Source organism: Phycodurus eques, chromosome 10, assembly GCF_024500275.1.
Source record: "Phycodurus eques isolate BA_2022a chromosome 10, UOR_Pequ_1.1, whole genome shotgun sequence".
In the NCBI taxonomy this organism is placed as follows: domain Eukaryota; kingdom Metazoa; phylum Chordata; class Actinopteri; order Syngnathiformes; family Syngnathidae; genus Phycodurus; species Phycodurus eques.
Genome location: NC_084534.1, coordinates 13,144,405 through 13,160,338, shown reverse-complemented (window position 1 = coordinate 13,160,338; position 15,934 = coordinate 13,144,405). Strand labels below are relative to the sequence as shown.

The 15,934-nt window shown below is 40.5% G+C and overlaps 1 protein-coding gene across 4 annotated transcripts in view; it reads right to left on the bottom strand.

Moving 5' to 3' along the window:
* Window positions 1–3,522: 3,522 nt before the first annotated feature.
* Window positions 3,523–15,934, bottom strand: part of kif21b (kinesin family member 21B) — a 99,392-nt gene continuing 86,980 nt past the window's right edge. For 3 of the 4 annotated variants that reach the window (XM_061689086.1, XM_061689088.1, XM_061689087.1), the window contains 3 exons: window positions 14,945–15,144; window positions 13,724–13,847; window positions 3,523–12,653 (listed from right to left, as the gene is read on the bottom strand). In XM_061689086.1, the coding sequence (XP_061545070.1) occupies window positions 13,748–13,847; window positions 14,945–15,144 (300 nt within the window). In that variant the 3' untranslated portion in view covers window positions 3,523–12,653; window positions 13,724–13,747. The remainder of the gene's footprint in view (window positions 12,654–13,723; window positions 13,848–14,944; window positions 15,145–15,934) is intronic. The other variant, XM_061689089.1, reaches the window with a different exon arrangement.

Here is a 15,934-nt window from a genome sequence, read left to right as displayed (position 1 = left end):
CTCCTTTCCAACAAACAAGGGACAACCTCCCGCCCTCGGGCTGGGCCTGATCCCGCCTCTCAATTGAATGGGTGGGTTACCCACCGTGGTGCAGGCACAGCAATTACAGGACACTTCTGTCAGTCATTGTGCATGCGAAACGCTGTCAATTCACTTACGTGTCCGCAGGCACACACCCATGGGACTCTTTCACTGGGTGTGGGGCCACTCACTTATTGTGACAAATAACTCACGAACATGCGAATTGCTTGGGTATCCCCTCACTCACACTCTCGTACTATAGACTTTTATAATTTAAATAATTAATCCCACCACACTTCAGTTGTACAGCGGGGTTCACGACCCTTGTCCTACATGCTTCTTCTCCTGTCCTATCTTGTCCTGTCCTTCCGTCACAGGGTTTAGCACTACTGCCCCATACAACACTCATATCTAATGTTTCATTGTTCAAGATATGTAATGATTTACTTTTCTCATCTTGTTTACTTTGTCTTTTGCTTTGTCTTTTGTCTTCGTTTCTCCCTCCCCTCTCAAAACTTTGTTCTGTTCGACGGATCGACTCTGATTCTCAATAAATATCAATTACAATACTACGAAACCACAGCGGGAGCTTAACAACTCCACTGTGACACAGTAAAACTGTTCTGGCATAAAAAGGATACACATCCTCCATTCTGCTTGACCTAACAGCCGAACAGGACAAAAACAAAAAACAAAACAAAAAGGTTACACTGCACTAATCAATTTGGTCTCATTTTTTCATATCACAAATAGTCTGACATTTGAACAGGAGTGTGTAATTGTAATAAGCAGTTTGGCACTGGCTGTGAAGATTTGGCACATTTTACATTGATACACCACACCTACTTTGTTGTGCCGCTTGTCCCACAAATGCTTGTACTCTTTGTGTGTGGCAACATTTAAAAGGAAAATAAACTGACTTTCCAAGAATCATTGTTACGACAAAGAAATTAATCTAATCATGAGCGTGCGTGTGTGTGTTTACAGTATGTGCGTGGTGTGGAAACCTGGAAACAAAGTGGGACTAGACCAGCCTCGTTAATAGTCCTTAGCTCTCTCCCATAGACATGCAGATGCTCACAATATGACAATGGGAATATTTTTGCAGACGTTAAAGATACTCCTCATCATTAAAATCCTCCTTGGCGGTCATTTACAGTCCCTGAATGGTTTGCTTTACTCACAGCATCTCACGGCATTTACAAGTTGAATAAAATGATTTATAGTGTCAAGCCATGGACCATTAAGGTTGTTTTTGGGATATATTTTCAGTCAAGGTTATACAGTACCATGAAAAAATTGTTCATCATTTGGCTTTGTTTACCCTCTCTCTTATGGCAGTAAATGTGAAGTATGTTCTCATTTACCCCCCTAATTGGCACATCAGCAATGCTGCCTTCTGCATCATCCATTATTTAAAACAGAATATCCGCAGTCCTCAGGTATACTGCTCATTTTTCCCCACAAGGTGCTTTTCGCTGAATTACTCGCCTTGGTTGCTCATCATCCATCAAGCCCAATGCATCTCCTCAAGCTGCTTTGTTCGCTGCCAATTAGCACACTTTTGGGCTTTTTTTTCTTTTTCATAGTTAGACTTCACTTTTTTTAGGTGCTCTCATCTTCCCTCTCATAGACATGAAAGGCAATTGAACTCTGTTAATAATCGCGGTATTGTTGTTTTTACTGGGATTACATGCTTTCTTGAACTGTATTGAAAATCCCACAGCTGCACATGAAACATATCTCTGTGAAGGACTATGAGGGCCACAGTGACAAGAGCAGAAAATAATACTACTCCTCCTCTGATAATAAAGTTGAATTATTACCAGAAAAAAAAAGGCAAAAAAAAAAAAACATTGCAGCAGCAAGCTGAAACATATAGGGCCCTATTTTCGTGAACGGCGTAAATCCGGCATGGCAAGCGGCGCAACTGTGCACCAGAGGCGGGTTAGAGCAGTGTTGGTAATTTGGTGGAGGAGTGCTTCACTATTGGGACTGTATTGGACAGGTGATGATCAGTACCTGGTTTTCTCCACACAAGCCAACAGTTAATATTTTGGTCTCATCAGACCAGAGAAGCTTATTTCTCACCATCTTGGAGTCCTTCAGCTGTTTTTTTAGCAAACTCCATGCGGGCTTTCATGTGTCTTGCTTGCACTGAGGCGAGGCTTCCGTCGGGCCACTCTGCCATAAAGCCGCGACTGCAGTGATGGTTAACTTTCTAGAACTTTCTCCCATCTCCCGACTGGATCTCTGGAGTTCAGCCACAGGGATCTTTGGGTTCATATTTACCTCTCTCACCAAGGCTCTTCTCCCCCGATTGCTCAGTTTGGCCGGACAGCCAGCTTTAGGAAGGGTTCTGATAGTACCAAATGTCTTCCATTTCAGGATTATGAAAGCTACTGTGCTGTTAGGAACGTAAAGTGCAGCAGAATTTTTTTTGTAACCTTGGCCAGGTCTGTGCCTAGCCACAATTCTGTCTCTCAGTTCTTTGACCTCATGATTCTCATTTGCTCTGACATGCACTGCGAGATGTAAGGTCTTATATAGACAGTTGTGTGGCTTTCCTAATCAAGTCCAATCAGTATAATCAAACACAGCTAGACTCCAATGAAGGTGTAGAACCATTTTAAGGATGATCAGAAGAAATGGACATATTAAATATATGAGTGTCAAAGCAAAGGGTCTGAATACTTATGGCTGTGTGATATTTCAGTTTTTCTTTTTTGAATAAATCAGCAAAAAATGCAACAATTAATTTTTCTGTCAATATGGGGTGCTGTGTGTACATTAATGAGGAAAAATATGAACTTAAATTATTTTAAGAAATGGCTGCAATATAACAGAGTGAAAAATGTAAGTGTGTCTGAAAACTTTCTGTACCCACTGTACATAATCACAGCAAGAACTAAAGGTACCACAACTGAAGATACACACATAGTATTGGGTTGTTGTCAACTCCAGTAGTTGAATATTCAACCTGCACCAAAATGTACTATAAGGTTAGTTCTGTTTAGGTATTGCATAATCCTACTAACACAACATTCCTATTTTAAATTTAATCAAATGTTAACATCAGATTGGAGCATTAGGCGTACAATTTTCAGATGGATACAACATGAAGTTGTTATCAAGCATTGAGAATGTGATTCAGTTTATTTTGTTGGTCTGTGGAACACTCAAGTTACTGGTCCTTTTATTGTCAGTATATCTCAGTGGGACACAGTTGTAGCGTATATTAGTCAAATAAAAATGTAATTAATTTAGTAAATGAATAAGTTAGTTACTTAATTGTAAGTTTAATTGTTAAACTCAAACTACTATGTCTCGTAAAGAGGCACCATGTGACTGTTTATATGGATAACATTTAGGGAAAGTGACGAGAAACCTTTTTATCAGTCTTGTAATCTGAAGGTTGCTACACTTTATGAAATTTTGAGTTCTAGATGACAGAGGCTTACTTAAACTCATAACACACACAAAATACAACCGAGTGGAATTTTATAGTATATTTAATGACATCTACAAGGGATCCAGGGAACACATAACAGGTCTAACTAAAGAAAGAAAATAACACTAATAATGGTAAACAGAAGGAACATAGGCATACGAAAAGGGAAAAAGAACATTGTTTTGGGACTAAAGTTGGAAACGTGAGCGTTTACTGCGTCCAGTGCGGACGGGAGAGTGAGGACAAAAGTTGAGGGTAATAATAATAATAATAATCCCGCTTGGCTGGAAGCGTACCTGGTACCTTCGTAGTAGCTGCTCTGATTGCCTCGCGGTGGCCCACGATTAGGCTGGGAAGCCAAGTCTGTTCTATCCCGGCTTTCGCGGTTACCGAGCTGTGCGCCCGAACAAAGAAAGGGCAAAACGGGGAGGGGTGGCCCACCGGGCGAGCTGCCAGCAAGACGAGGAGAGGAAAAACACGAGCGCGAAAACACACGGGCGCCAGGGTTAAGTACCCCAGGGGTGTGTTGAAGAGGGACGGAGAAGACCACACCCATCAGCTTGAATCTTGTCTACAAATTTGATAAAATAGTTTTAAAATCATATATTAGTATAAAATAACCTCAACTTGGCACTCTTTACTCACAGGTCAAGCACAAGGAATGTTTATACTTTAGTTTTGGCAAATCAACTGCTTATGATTCAAATCAAGACAAACAATTCTCAAAATCTCACAGCTGCATTTGTAAAGTTGACGCAATGACAGACATCAAGGCATACATTTGGAATAATTCTGCAGTGTTTGTGAAATATTAAGAGACATTTTTCCTTGGTTAAACATCAAATGAGAGTCCGCCCGGTCGGCTTTACAGTTCCTCTCGACGCCTGCGTGTGGCGCCTTTCACGCACGTTAGGATATTAAGCAAATAGTTTGTTGCTGTATTTGCATCCCACCGTCGATCGGTCTCTTTTGGCCTGTTGGGAGTTCAAACGAAGAAAAGACTCTTTGATGAGTGTAAACCAAGATTTCGAGGGGACCTGCTAATTACTTTAGGGTCCAAAGCGTCTTGTTGCGGGAGTCTCACAGCAGGGCGGCTTCGAAGGCTGCAGTTTGTCAAACTGTGGGGAGCCACTGTGTCACCTCCGTTTGAGGGGCGCATGTCTGCTACAGAGTGATGGATGAGCAAGTGAGAACTTTCATTTCCAGTGATAACCACTTCTTATTAATGTTTACACACACACAAGCAGTTACTGTAAGGGCTTTAATATTCACTCCAGGTATTTGCCTGAATTTACTCCTTAAGTTGCAGCGTGATTGATGGCCCACAAGGACAGAAATCAATGGATCGGCAAGCAAGAGGAGACTTGACTGAAATGTTGCAATGTAATCAAACTGAAGAAGATACTGGCATCAAATTCCTGGAGTTCATTTTCTTTATTTTATTTTTTTTATGTGGGGCGAGCAGATGGAACACGCCCTTCTAGGAAGGATGTGACGACTGTGCTGTGTATGGATATTTGTTTGTGACTGGCATCTTCAAATGGTTTTCGCCTCCTCTGAGGCATTAATGGCCATCATACATCACAACATTTGTGTGTCCCGCCGCGACTGTGGCAAGTGTTGCCCCGCACGAGTTAATGATCATGCGTTCGCAAAGGGAATGAAGATGCATGTGTTTCTTCTGAGAGAATCTTGACGCAGACAGAAAAGCCTTCAGGTGAAATAAAAATCTAACCATGTGTCCATCTGTTATTTTTCTTTTATGTTCAACTATGTCAGCTCATTTATTGTTTTTAATTGCATGCATTGGGTCTAATCAAATCATCAGTGAAGAAAATCTGAAGTCAACTACCCAGAGGACAAACAAATTTAAGTTTGGTGCAAGTGTGCCTTTGAAATTCTCCATAATGCATGATGTCACAGTTTAGAATCAAAGGATTAATTCCAAAAGAACAGGACCGGCCTCCACAAGGAGTGTTGAGCGAACATGAGAAGAAGAAGTATACAGAAGACCACAATCTCTCCACCTTAGTGAAGGTCTGTGCTCCACTGGGTGCATTTCTAGTTCTATTTAAAGCCATTCCCTGACAAATGCAGGCTGACAATACGGACAAAGTGAAGGAGTGCTACGGATACTGAATATGGACATTCACTACTAACCTCAAAAAGAAAATGATGCCTTGCAACCCATGGTAATTGATTTCCGAATTCAAATTCACTTAGTTGTGAAAATAAACACGCAAAGCCGGGGCGGGGCGCACATTCACCACACCAATCATCCAATCTTTTGGAGGACATCTTTTTACTTTTACCGGAGTTACATTATCAGAATCAGAATCATCTTTATTTGCCAAGTATGTCCAAAAACACACAAGGAATTTGTCTCCGGTAGTTGGAGCCGCTCTAGTACGACAACAGACAGTCAATTGACAGAGAACACTTTGGAGACACTATTATTACTATTATTATTACTATTACTAAGTACTAGTAATAAGTAAAAGTAATAATAAGTAATAGTACGAAGAGTACTATTACTCTAAAGTACTCTTCTCACCTCAGCTGTGCAAAAGCTGTGAATATTTATGTACATGACATATATAATATATGTACATTTATTTTAAACCTTTTCATGCTGCCATTACAGGGTGTTGTTTGTAGAATTTTTAGGAAAAAAACTAATCTATTTGGGAATAAGGCTGCAACATAAAACTACAAAGATGAACTGGAGGTGATCGAGGGTTTGGCACAGCAATGACAGAAATGCCGTTCTCCTCACCACAATTACTTTTTACACCTGTCATTCTTAGGTTAGACTATTGCATACACCAAAATAACATCCAAAATCTGAAAACACTTCCGCCAAGCATGTTTTTTTAACACATTTATTCTGTTCAGCGAACATTGTATTTGTCATTAAATATGTATTTACATTATATACACTAAAACCCGTTTGTACATGGCTTGGTCACATGCATATTCTCATAACAACAACAAAAACGGCACACACATTTTTACTCATTTAAGAATGAGTAGTTTGTGCAATAAAAGGCACAAATGACCTTTTACCCTGCTTTCATGTCGCATCAAGTATTGTTTTCACAGACATTGCAACATGTATTATTAGAAGAGATGTGTGACTGAGAGCTGGCGGCTAGCAGCAAAGAAGTAAGCAGCCCTCTAGTCTGTGTGCGAGTACGATCCCGTCCCGTCGGCCCGGATGATGAAAAGACTTCTCAGCCGTTAACGATCGAGTGAGCGGAGACATCGGCAGACTTAAAACTGAATTTGTAGGACCATGTTTCTGCTACACAGACATTGTGATTGTGTAAGGCCCGCTGGCTGAGGCACAAGGCTCAAGTCGAGGTACCAAGCTTCTATTTCTTGACAGTCACACAATGGTCGGGCTGGGTGTGAAGTGCTAATTGCTCACGAGCGAATCACTTGTAATGGGTTGCTTGATTCTGACAGGGTTTAGGGCAAAATCACAGAAAGAACTCTGAAAAGCCACCGTGTAACCAATTCAAATTTAGCGACAACTCAGTTTTTCTTCGTTTATGGTACTTTTTTTATGTTAGCTGTTCAAACTGTTTTGAGGTTTGGTACAAAGTTCTTATTTCTTTCTTTCTTTTTAATTGTTTGACTGCATAGCGCCTCCAGCTGGTTGGAGGCTCAATTGTACATTAAGGACAGTAACACGTCATAAGAGCATTTTTACTGTTAAGTCTGCTAATAACTTCTTTTTTTTGTTTTGTTTTTTTTAATTCAAAATGAAATGAAATAAAGGTTCCAGTGGAAGACTTGCGTCAATAAAGGTCAGCATGCTGCTCTCTCAACATTTACAAAAGGACTGGGCAGACAGAAGTATCTTAACATGCCTGCACATTTCACAGATACTATTAATAGAATTGTCTGTTAAACCTACTGAAGATCTAAAAAGGCGTGTTTGCAGTAAGATTCCAGTGTCGTATTTAGAACGCCCAGTCAAGACTACATTTCATACAGTACATATCTGGCCTATTCCCAGTAGTGTCTACTATCCAAAGAGCATGGAAGTCCTAACTTTCAGCGAATGAATGAGTATTAGGGCCACTCATGCAAACAAAAACAAATTGTAAAATGATGAACATAAATTAGTAAGACGACAGCAACAAGTCTTGATATGACAATAACAGAGTAGAAGACTGATGACAGTACGCTTCTATTATAAAAGTTATCTTACGTAAATAAGATTGTCATGTTGGACTATGATGACTAAAAAGGTGCATTTTTAAGCAAAATTTGTGATCTGACGAGATTATAGTTTTTACTACAGTATTATTATATTTTATGGGTTACCTGAATAGTTGTAATTTGCGAGCATTGTGTCATAATATGACTATAACGGATTTTTTTAAAAGTGGTAATTACTTTTAAATTGTAATTTTTCGGGTAATGTCACTCAGTATTATTTAAAAACACTGTCAGATGACTGGAAAAAACATAACATACGTTTATGCTTATTATTCTATTAAAATTACCAAAATATACAGTGGGTACGGAAAGTATTCAGACCCCCTTAAATTTTTCACTCTGTTATATTGCAGCCATTTGCTTAAATCATTGAAGTTCATTGCAGTTTTTCTTTTTTAATACATCTGCGAAAATGTCAACAAATATGGGGTGCTGTGTGTACATTGAGGGAAAAAATTAACTTAAATTATTTTAACAAATGGCTGCAATCTAACAAAGAGTGAAAAATTTAAGGGGGTCTGAATACTTTCCGTACCCACTTTAATTAAGACCTTTTCCCTTAAATTCCCATAGCTTTATTCTCTACACATTGCCTGTGAGGGCTTAATACTCTTCCGTAGCAGTGAATATGAAGAGGCTGTCTGAAGAAAGTGAAGTCAGGTTGTTACCCTGAAAAGTTATGGCATGACTATTTACACAGCATCAAGCCTTGTAATTGGACGGACTCTTCTTTAGAACTAGGGACAACTTTGAAGATAATGATGGCCAGATGAAATGATCATCTAGGTGGGAAGTGACATTTCAATAAACAGTGTGATCCTTTGGCAAATTGGATATGAAATTGATGTAGGTCTTAAGCACTGAGGCTGATAACTCTTAATGGGATGAACTGCAATCTTCACAGATGTGCTATCATTCAGTTAGCACCATGAACATTGTATGTATAAGCAGGGGATCTCACAGTGAGATCCTATCCTCACCAGTTATGACCTAGAAACATAAAAGGTAGCAAACTGTTTTGTTTTTTTTGGCTAATTGGCACAGACTAAAATACAATAAAGGGTCCAGTGGCGTGCCCTTGAGTTGAAATAAAATAAGAGCAATTTGAACGAGTGTACCAATAGTAAAATCCTTTTTTTTTTTTTTTTTTTTTTTACCTTAATACGTTTTTTTCCCCAAACGCAAACTCTCCGATTTACATATTTGGGCCAGATTTTAAAAACCTCAATTAAGATTTTTCCAGCAAAGTAAACCTATTTACAGAAAATACATACACAATAAATGTAGAATATGAATAGGGTGATACACTAATAGTACCCTTTTTCACAAACAAGGCATTTGAAAAATGTGACCCAAAAATCACGTCAAGTGATGAGTTCAATACCATCTAAAATGATCCTTCAATCTGTACCTGAGTTTCTCATCATGGCAAAAATATAGAAACCGAGACCACCCCAATAAGTCTTGTTGGTCCACATTTTTGCATTAAAAAAAAACAAAAAACATCATTGCTTTTGGAGTGTGTCAGCAGCATCTGACTCCTGGTAGCAGTGTGTACTGCCGAAATTCAGTGGAACACAAGCACCACCTTTTCGACATCCTTTCATCATTTTAAAGGACTCGTCATGTGCAGGGGACAGGAGTTGGGGGTTCTGGGGGGTTTGACTTATGAGTCCCAGATGAAAAAGCTTCATGTCAACATTTTCTGAATTTGGATGACAAGGGGGGGAAAAAAATAATGTTTGAAGATACATGCAAGAAAGACTATCAGACCTATCGGGCGAGCCAAAAAATGAGAAAAGCCAGTGGACATTATGACCGTTTGCTTCGAAACAGGATATGTCTTCCCGTCGTTGAATGGAGCAGTAAAAGGTGGGTGGAGGGAGATTTCAAAATCCCTCTCAGTGGTGACCTGCTTTCCCCCAGAAAGTCTCTTCTGCAGAGGAGCCAGGAGAAATGTGAGAGCGCTAATTAAATTGGCTTCACACAGACTTTCAGTAGCCGGGAAAATGGGTGAAGCCTTCAGTGTGAGGACTACCAGGATACATGAGCACAGGAGGGAAGCTCAACTACTTGGACAAACTCAATTCAACCTCTGATATCATATACCCTCCGTTAGCCTCTTGGTTTTTCAAGTTAACACACTACATCATGAAACATGTAACGCTATCTGACAAACAGCGATTAGGACAGCGTTACATGCAGGAAGTGAAATATGCTAAATTGGTCATGCTCTCCCTAGATTACCAGCATCAAGTACAGTGGAACCTCTGAAATAGAATGCCCTCATTTGGAATACATCAGACAACAATGTTTGTACAGTATATATATGCACACACACACATTGTCCAATATACCCCCAAGTAGTCCCTTAATTAACCTCAACACACAAGAGTCTTCACTGAGTTTACTCAAGGTCTCTGCCGCCATTTTTTTCAAACTCTGCACGTAGCTCTACTCGTCTCCACAATGGCCAAATGAAAACGTCGAAAGAGGCGGGAGGAGGGCCCGGAGACCAGAAGTGACGTTGAATAATACGAACGACAAATGGAGAGTGGAATTTCTTTTTAAACCTGTTAAACGTTAAAACGGGCGCTGGAATGCGACATCCTCACTTGTCCTCTCCAGAAATTGTCATCGAATGAGAGAGCCGCAATAAACAAATCGGGTCTACTCTTCATTAACAGTAGAGAATTTATGCGGCTCAACTAAAACTACATACATATAATTTGTAATTTTATTGTAACATTTCATTTTGATTAACTTTTTTCCCTTTTTCAAGGTAGTGACTCAGCTAATCGGTAGGACGGTGCCCCTAGCGCACTTATTGACCAGCCGCCACTGCTAAAGTCACCCAAGTTCAGTACAGTTTCTTGTATGACGTCACATGAGAAATTAGCTAGACCTTGGCTCAGAAGCCGTCAAAGGATTAAGACTGGGTGCGTTTTCGCTTTTTGTTGCCTTTTTTCTCTTAACCGGCACTTATTCCAAAAAATGGGACCAACAACAGGGAAATGACACCATGCAAAACATAAAAACATTGCACAACAGTTCAGTTCAGCAAGAAACAAAAAAATTTAGATATATATTTTGCTTTTTCTTTGGCTTTGATGGCTTTCTTGCTACTTATTGCAATACAGTGTATGGGGGGGTTATTAGGTCTCAATCTGTAAGGATTTTGGAAACGGAGGGTCAGTAGACCATTGAGCGTAAATTGAATTTCCAGTCAGGGATTATATTTAATATAGTGAATTCCAAACAATGAATCCATCACGTTTACCGCTTATCCTCACTTGGGTCGCGTGTGCTGCTAGAGTCTATCCCAGCTATCTTCGGGGCAGGGTACACCCTGAACCGGTCGCCAGCCAATCGCAAGGGGACACATAGAAACCAACAAACATTCGCACTCACGTTCACACCTAAGGGCAATTTAGAGTCTTCAATCAAACTACCATGCATGTTTTTGGGATGTGGCAGGAAACCGCAGTGCCCGGAGAAAACCCACCCAGGCACGGGGAGAAGGTGCAAACTCCACACAAGCGGGGCCAGGATTTGAACCCCGGTCCTCAGAACTGTGAGGCAGATGTGCTAGCCAGTTGCCGGCCAAACAATACATGAGGAATGTTTTTATTTCTGTTTAGTAGTGGTACTCTTTGTTTTTCACTTATGTAGCAGTAACTAAAGAATGACGAAACATGAGGCACCTTCATCATTAAAGTTCAAGTGCTTCAAGTTCTGATAAATGTTTGGTTTTACATTTTACCGCAGCTTGAGTTTGAGGTTCCACTGTAGTCTCCTTCTCAGCCTACTCGGGAGCATGCCCACATCATCTCAGTCCAGTCAAATTTGCTGTTTAAATGCTACAGTAGTTTGACTGTTCCATGTATGTTGGCTTATTTGGCATGACTGGACCCGCGTCAATTACAGGACATTCTCTGTAATGAAGAAAGATTGTTGGGGGCTTCAGTTACCCTTCACATAGAGAGTTAAAAAGGCATGTAGGGGGCCACATACTGTATGAGATGGGACCGATCTTGCCCTTAATGAAAGCACTGTAGTCTGCAGGGGGTGTTTGGTATTTCTGCTGTCGTCAGGACTTTTTGCACAAGATAATGAAGTCTAGTGAGCTCCTCCAGGGCCAGTATCACCTCGCTTGAGCTACTGGATGTGTGTTTTCCTGTTTGCAAGGTAAGCAGCGAGACAGCCTGAACCAACAGAGGACACATTTACAGACATAAAGCGCCAGACAAATGCAGCACCAGGTTTTTGTGCAGAGAGACCCATAAACATGTTCTCGCCCATGTGGAATGCTCAGTCCAAAACAAATGAGGTAGGGAAAATGAACATTAAAGACTCCTTGTTGATCACCACAGAAATTCAGTGACAACTTAAGGGAAAACCTGGGGTACAACATGAGATGTCTCGTTGTGTAACAGCTGAATAAAAATGACGATGATGGTCATGAAAGATGATTGTTCAATGATTGATGTAAAAAAAAAAATACAGAATTCCTTCAAGGAGATATTGAAGGTGTTTACACAAATGTTCCGTAAGTACTCTGCTTTTCACCGCCCTCAAAAAAAAGGGGAAACAGCAGGACACTCTTCTTCATCATTTTGTTGTGATGAGAGAAATCGTCCTGCCAGATGTGTCTGCAAGATGCATTTGCCTTGTCCAAGTAGCATCACAGCAAATGGCACTTTCAAAAAATATATATAAATAAATTTAAAAAAAAAAAAAAAAAAAAAAAAGAAAGAAACAATTGTTTATTATGCCTTTCAAGGCAATGTTCCGTTTTTCACAGTAACAAATAAAAGTGGAATTGCCTTGGGCATGGAAGTGAGGTCAGAGACCACAACTGAATCCACACGAAAAAATGCTCAACCGCCATCATTTGGATCGTCACCTCTTCCTCCACACTTTTGCCATCCACAGCTTCACCGTCTTGTCACTGCAAACAGGCACAGTTGGAGAGGGAGAGGGATTTGGAGGTATTTTCAGAAAAGGGAAGTCAGGAAAGCACAAGAGAGAAATAACACATCAGTGAGGTCTCTGTAGACGCGCACACACATGCGCCTCCGCTTTTTGTTCCCACTTTTCCAAAGGTACCGTACTCTCAAACCGATGACTGATAAAGTTGCTTGTGCACCACTGTCAACTTTTCGTATTCTCTTTGTGAATTATCAGCCACTTGATCAAATACATGTGCGCTGATTTGGCTGGCTATGTTCACAATTGCCAAGTTTGGTTGGGTTAAAACAAACGCTATCATCTGAACTCAGGTGTGCACCAAACAAGCAGTTTGAGACAGCGTGAAGATGTAGTTTGCCTGCTTGTGGCTTGGGTCACTTATGTTCAAGTGTGAGCGCTGCTCCGAACAGGTTTTAAAATGACAGCACAAAACACAAAGGGAATTGGCCAAAATAATGTAGCTGGTTCTTCTTTTGTTATTCAGCGTCACAGGTTTGTCTTTGTCTCCCTTGAGTTAGGTTGACACTATGTACCTGGTGGCCCCGTCTGCTCACAATGAAGTTAGTGCGTGGTGGAATTTAGGCCAAATTTTCCCTTCGTATTCAAGTCTTGATAAGTTTTCTCACGGTATCCGCGACAGGCCTTGAGGCGGGGCAGGGGAGTGGCTGAGGACCAGAGGGTCATAGGTGCACTACAGTTGTATGTTCTTATTTCTGTTACAGTTGTCAGACGAGACAGCTGTACGAGTCCTCATCAAATCTCCATTTGTTTTTTAATCCAGGGCTCTCTCCATGGTTGTGAATTGAAATTTGCTTTCAAGTCAAAGTGACTGCAATGTCTGTAGATGAATGATAATCATTCTAAATAATTTCGCGAGGAAATATGGGCTGATAATAGCAATTAGTATAATGCCTGAAAGAATTCCAATGTGCAAATTCATAAATTGTTACTTATGAAGCGGCATAAATCTCTTGCATGATGGCAAGAGAGCAGAAAAAGGAAGGAAACAGAAAAGTGTTAGGACAGGAAAAGGAAAGGAAAAGAAAGTACCGGAGGGAGGAGGAAAGGTGGTAATCATGGGAGGCTGGTGGCTCGGCCCTTGATGGCGAGGACCCGGCGAGGAAGACACGGGGTCAAGCCAGGCACATAGTTCCATAATTTCACCCTGCAATCACTGGGGTCATCCAGGAGGAAAGGTGTGAGACAAACAGGTTGTTTTCCAGTACGATTGAAGAGGCAGATGATTGGCAGAGGAGAATGAGGAACAAGAGAAGACAGAAAGCAGAAGGAGTAAAACGTAAGTGAAGTTGGTTGTGAACAAACGTGGATGAATCGCCACCTGGTATGAGGTCTCTTCTGTAGCAATGTGAGAAACTTGAAACAAAGTTTTCAAACCTTCCAGTTCCACAAGTGCCCCTTTTCTGTAGGGGCTGATATTATTCTTGATTTTCTTTATTGTTACACAGAGAACACCAATATATGATTCTGTCTCATGATGCGATTTCAAAAATCCTCAAGTTGTCACCAGCAACAAATTATTTCCTCACTGTTATGACCACCGGTATGAACACCCCACACTATCCTTGCAATAGGTATAAATAACTGCATTCCCCATGGCTAAGTATCGCGAGTCTCCCAAGGAACTGAAACCTGTGTATCATTAATTACCTGGTTGTACAACAGATAACGTTCACTTTAACTATGACAACAATCAAAGCATTGACACTTGACTATATTGTCGTTTTTACGTTTTGCTATTTACACTACTCAACGGGGGAGAATGGAAAAAAACAAAAATCACTCTTTGTAATTTTTGTTAAAACTGTCAGTATGAGCAGACAGTAATACAATAAAATGATCTGTGAAAAAGCCTGGAGCCCCTTTTGGCAGTTTGTAGTTCCATAATTTGTGATTTGCAATGCATTAACTGTTTAACAAAAAAGCCCTAAAATGGTGGTAGGGTAGTAATAAATCATTATGTAAACATGCATTGTAATAACCATAACTATAGGAAATCTAAAATCTAGCGTCATTGCATCATGTGTGTTCATACATTGAGTGTGACACTAAGAGGACTTGATTAAAATGGCCGATGCAGGGGGGAAAAAAATAAAATAAAACATTTCTCTTGAATGACCTTCTGCCCCACAGTGAGGTATTAAGGGGCCTGCTTTGAACCCAGGCTTCAATAACCTAAAATAGTTCCTTTCCCAATAGAGTAAAGCAACTCCTGAGGACAATTCATGGTAGTCCAGCAGAAATTGAAGTTACCTGGATGCAGTGAAAATCTGCCTGGAGTTGGTACATATGGCATTAATGGGGCTGTCGTGCCCTTTGACTTCTCCGATGGGAGTGAAGTTGTCGACGTTCCACACCTTCAGCATGCCACCCCGGCAGCCGCTGAGCACCAACAGCCTTGCCGGGACGTACGCCAGGGCGCACACCCAGTCCTTGTGGGCGATGGGGATTTGCTGTCGATTGAAGGTAGAGAAGTGCTCAGTCAGCAAAAGACTTTTCATAGTGGACAATTCATCAACAAATATGACAAGGCAAGACAAATTTTGCCATGGCGCAATTAATCGATTAGTATGCCAACCCCACATGTATATTAAAGCAGTGTATAATTTAAAAGACTGACATTTTAAACACTGAAAAAGACTGGTAGCACAGTGCAAATCTCATAACATACTCTACTCACAAAAAGTTAACAAAAAAAGTTTGCTTTTCGTGTGAAATTTCAGGATAAACGTAAAATGCACTATAACCTTTAAAGCTGGACTTAATTTGACCTTCTCTAAACCTTTGAAAGCAAATGTCAAACTACTGAATGTTTCCGTACTTTTTGCACCACTTGCTCTTTAACAAAAAGCTGAAAGGCAAAATTAAAAACAGCTGTTTTTATTTTATTTCCACAGACATCCACTTCTATGCTTTCTGTGACTCTTCCAGTGTCTTTGTTTCTAATCTAATCTCACTGGCTACTTCCCTCTGAGAGCATCTTGTTTGAAGCCTCGCGGTGGTGCGGTACTGTTGATCAATTGTTAGGCGGCGTCTTGTTCTCATGTCGAAATGTGAACATGTTGAAGAGGACAGCTTCAATACTAATTCTAATAGAACCAGGAAATGTATTGGACACATGCAATCATGTGCTTAGAAAAGGTCAAATTCAGTTCACCTGTAGGTTCATCCTGAGTTTCCCTAGAAAGCCAAACACGCATAACTTTTTGTGAGAAGTGTATTGAGTGGAATCTCTCAAGTCCA